Below are 4,975 nucleotides of genomic sequence, written 5' to 3'. Positions count from 1 at the left end.
GAACCGCACCAAACCGCACCATGCACACCCCTAGTGCCCGGAATTTGTAATATGTATTACTTTATTTACAAAATTTTATGTGTGTAATAAGTGAAATTAATAGAAATTATATAATTTTATATATAGAGACTTTGTAATATATTAACTTATTATCCTTTTTTAAACATATCTTTATAAAACTTGTCATATATAATTACTTCTTTTTGCAAAAATAAAAAGAGTTTTGACTTTTATTTTTTTATCAAGTGGAGATTTTTCCTGTATATATATTACTATCTATTTACCTATTAATTTTTTTTTAAAACTGCCATCTAACCTATGAGGGGCTTAAACTATGTTAGAAGATAAATGAGACGGTGTGGCTGCACTTAAATGATCAAAGTAAGGATTTATATTTCAAGAAAACTATCAGTTTTTATAAATTTTAAGATATAAATATCAAGAAGCTGTTTTATGTTTGTTATCTAACAAAAAACAGGTCTTATTTGAGGGGGGGAAAAGAATGCACTTAAAGGGATCGTAGCTCGGGGGCTGGCAACAAAACAATGCTGGTCTCATATTGTCTGATACAAGAAATATGCTGAAATAAGAACAAAAGTGAAAGAAAAAAAAGAACATTGTACAGATAATTTAAATCGAAGCAATTGCATGTCCAACTCAGGTCTGTTTGTGATCAGGGATAAAGCTGAATGAGAGATCTGAAGCCAAAGATGGGAGTGATTTTGTAACGAGTGAAGCCAGCATCTGCAAAGAGCTGACCCCATTCCTTCTCATCTCTCTCCTTTCCTCCCACCAGAACCATCATCAACATATCAAGGAGTAATTGTGTTTCTCTGGTTTCCTCATCAACTTGCTTCTGCTTCTCATCTGGATTCACCACGGTCTCGATGATCATCACTCTTCCGCCCTTCTCTTTGCTGCTTTCAACCGCTTCTTTGCATCTCTTGAGTATTTTTACACATTCTTCGTCGTTCCAGTCGTGTAAAATCCACTGTCATTTTTCACTTTCTATTAATCTTGGAAAAGTTCAGAAGATCCGAAAGTTTAAAAATCTCTAAGTGCAACAAATGATTTGTGTATTGCTTATTTTAAACTACATTTACCAGTTTTCTAGTAAAAAACGTGCAACCAACTAATTATTTGAGAAGCAGTTTTGATTTTGATCATTTTTGAGATTCATATCAATATCATCCAAGATAAGGAAAATAAATGCTTTAATAATTTGAAGATAAGAAATACTAATATATATGTATTCTTTGATTCCTGAATCTTTTGCAAATAATGAAGATATCAAATAATGAAGATATCAGATGCGCTTTTGATGATCATATCAATATCATCCCGAATAAGGAAAAGAACTTTCAAAATAAATGCTTAAATAATTTGAAGATACTAGTATATAATTTTTTTGATATCTGAATCTTTTAAAAAAGAATGAAGATAATTTAAATGCTGAATAAAGAAAAGAATCAAAGTAGAAATGGAATATTTGAACAATAAAGTGAAGCAGAAAATACCTTAAGCAGAGCCACGTTGGCCGGAGGAACTGCTTGGAACATATCACCAGCAACATGAACCAAATTTTCACTGCTTGTCAAGCCATCAACTACATGTTCCAGATCAAAATTTATGCACCTCAGATTCGGAAACGCATTCGCAATTATCATCGAGGCCGTCCCTGTGCCACCACCGACATCAACAACCGATTCGATCTCTTCAAAAATCTCCCTACATTCCTTGATCATAACGCCACCAATCAACCGCGCATCAATCGCAACGGACTCATTAAAATGCCTTCCCGCATTTTCCTCCTTCCTCAAATACTCCCAGTACGACATTTGAAACGCCATCTCGAACGGCGTCATGTCACAAAATTCCTCGTTTAAAAACCATTTGGTTAAATAATCCCACGGCTTCACGAACGCGGGCTGCAGCACAGGCGCTACAAGAGACACGTCAATGCGGATCAACGACGCATCCTTCGTCGAATGAAATGATGCAGAGGGTGCAACCACGTAGCCTTGTTCATTTTCGGAGATTTTTTGTGAGATAAAATATCCGGAGTTGATTAAAATGCGCATGAGACGGAACAAGCAGTTTGCTTTGGACTTGTTGATTCCGAGAGCCGTGATTAGCTCAGTCAGTGTCATCGGAGCACAATGATTTTTGATGATTTCGGGTATATTAAGGTGCAGGGCGCATTTGAGTGACATGGAGTTTATGAACTTGAGACTCTGGTTTAGTATGTGGACTTGGCCATTCAGCATTTTACTCATCTCATTTTCTTGATTAGGCAACTCCATAAGGGCCTGGAGGACAAGAAAAAATAGATGGAGCAAAAGAATAAGAACACACAAACAGACAATTATATGCTTGCTTCCTCCAGTGTAGTGTTCTTTATATAAGTAGGAAAATACATTTTGTTAGACAAGAGATGAGGTCCAATTGAATCTCGAGTCCAATTGTCTCTTGGGCTTTGATTTTAGAAATCTTAATTCGACGCGAGTCCAACCCATATATTGGTCCGATATACAACTGCCCACATCAGGCAGGTTTTACTTTTTAGTAACAGCCTACGTATTGGTCTTATATACTGTTGGACGGCTCAAATCTAGTATCTCAACGGTTTTTAGTTATAATCATTATTTAAATTATACCGGCAAGACATTATGTAAATTTTGATGAACCCGTAAGATACTGTGCTTCAATTATATTGGTTGGTTATAAATTAAAAATAGTATATTATTAATATTTTAAATTATTAAAATAGAAAATATCAGCTCAAAATGGTAATAAATTATGTGCAATATTCCTACAGATTTTTTACAAACATGTAGAGATTCGACAAATATAGTCATCCACAGGAGGTTGACTAAAATTATGAAAAACAGATAGGTATGGTTGGAGTGTGAGTTTTTTTGAGAGGTTGGCTATATTTTTTTTAATTTTTGGTATGTCAACTCACATTTTAGTTAAAAACTTTTTATGGTTGGAGATGCTCTAATAATATTATACATCACTTATTACAATATTAAAGTGATAAATTTTATTTATAATAATTTAAAATATTAATAATATATTATTTTTAAATTATAGCAAACTAATATAGTCAATAGTATCGAAACAAATGTCTTACAAATTCAACCAATTTTAATTACATGTCCAATTTAACCGATCATTATAACCATTCAGATCGGAAATGCTCGAATGGCATCATTACCAAACATGCCTTCACATATTACTCTATTATCAAACATGCCTCCACGTATTGCGGAAACAAATCCACATAAATAATAATGCCACTTAATTTTGGCAGGTAAATCAAATTCCTAAAATTTTCCAAGTCAATTTACTTTGTACAAATTCTCTCCAATTGACCAGACAACGAACTACTAAAGAAAGATGGTACCATACTTTATTTCCTTTTTGACCATGAGTAGCTTGCTTGCATCATAACACACACATAGCAGTGTGGAGTACACGCCGGGGTCTTTTAGTTAATTAAAAAAAATATCTATTATTCTCTTCAAAAAAAATTCTATTGTTTAGAGTAAAAAGACATAGTAGTTCTGAATCTCTACACAAATGAGACAATGTAAGAATAAATGATACAGGAACTCCTCTAAATATTATGGCTGGATTAGTGTTTAGAAATATATTATCACATAATTGTGTAATTTTACACACGCTTGACAAATCAACCAAGAGCATCTCCAACCACGAAAACCCTTAGCTAAAAGTCTAGTTGGCTTATCATAATTAAAAATTATAGTCAGTGTCCACAAAAAATCGCACTCCAACCATATGAAGTCCTTGTCTATAATTATAGCCATCACCTTATGGATGACTATATTTGTCGAACCACTACAGATCTGTTGTGAATTCCACGTCATCTCTTGCAGTTTATTTTCATTCTTCCCATTGATCACAAATTATTTATTTATTTATTAGCATCTCCAACCATCTAAAGCCCTTGGCTAAAAGGTGAGTTGGCATACTTAAAATAAAAAGATTTAGCCAACAGCTCCAAAAACTCAACTCCAACCATGATCAGCTGTTGTCTATAAATTTAGCCAACCTCATATGGATGGCTAAATTTGTCGAACCTCTACAGGTCTGTAAGAAAATCTGTAGGAAGATTGTACATCATTTATTATCATATTGAACTGATATATTCTATTTTAACAATTTAAAATATTAATAACATACTATTTTTAAATTATAACCAACCAATATAGCCAGTACCATTGATGCAAAATGTCTTACAGGTTCAACAAATTTTACATAATGTTTTACAGGTCCAATTTAGCCAACGATTATAGCCAACGCCGTTTGAGATGCTCTTAAAGCACGATGTTTTACAAATTCAGCAAATTTTACATATAATCTCTTACAGGTCCAATTTAACCAACAATTATAGCCACGTTATTCAGGATGCTCTAATTTACACAAGCTCTAATTTACACAAGTTGCCTAGAATTGTATTACAAATATAGTGGGTGTTTGGCGGGCACTTATAAGCTGGGCTTCTCGGCTTATAAGTTAAAAGCACTTATTCGTACCGTTTGTGTAAAAAGTCAAGAAGCACTTATAAAAAGCTAGGAATGCTAGCTTTTGTTTCAGGGCTTCTACTTATTTCCCAAACACTTTAATCACTTATAAGTCTTATTTTGCTTCTAACTTCTACTCCACTTATTTATTTTAAGCAAGAAGCACTTATTTTAAGCTCACCCAAACGGCCCCATAGTTAGGTAACTGAATTCTTAGACAAATGTAAAAAACGCACATGGTGGCCTGTAGGCCCTGTACTAGTGCCATTATTTTCTTCCCCACTCTGCCGTCTATCACTCAATCAATCTCCGCATTAATAGATGGCACCATTTATTCCTCCATCTCTATACAATTTAAATATACCGACACAAAGAAAATTTCACTTTATCACCGCAATTAATTATATAATCTCTATATATTAACA

At 33.7% G+C, this 4,975-nt stretch overlaps 1 protein-coding gene across 1 annotated transcript; it reads right to left on the bottom strand.

Moving 5' to 3' along the window:
* Window positions 1–545: 545 nt before the first annotated feature.
* On the bottom strand, window positions 546–2,416 carry LOC108194686 (probable O-methyltransferase 3). The gene is made up of 2 exons (XM_017361638.2): window positions 1,518–2,416; window positions 546–991 (listed from the first exon to the last, which is right to left on the bottom strand). Exons 1-2 carry the CDS (start codon window positions 2,301–2,303, stop codon window positions 674–676), a joined length of 1,104 nt encoding a protein of 367 aa, XP_017217127.1. The 5' UTR covers window positions 2,304–2,416; the 3' UTR covers window positions 546–673.
* Between the last annotated feature and the right edge of the window lie 2,559 nt (window positions 2,417–4,975).

The sequence above is a fragment of the Daucus carota genome, chromosome 7 (genome assembly GCF_001625215.2).
Source record: "Daucus carota subsp. sativus chromosome 7, DH1 v3.0, whole genome shotgun sequence".
Taxonomy (NCBI): Eukaryota; Viridiplantae; Streptophyta; class Magnoliopsida; order Apiales; family Apiaceae; genus Daucus; species Daucus carota.
The sequence above is the reverse complement of the archived record's forward strand: the minus strand, read 5'-3'. Positions and strand labels throughout refer to the sequence as shown.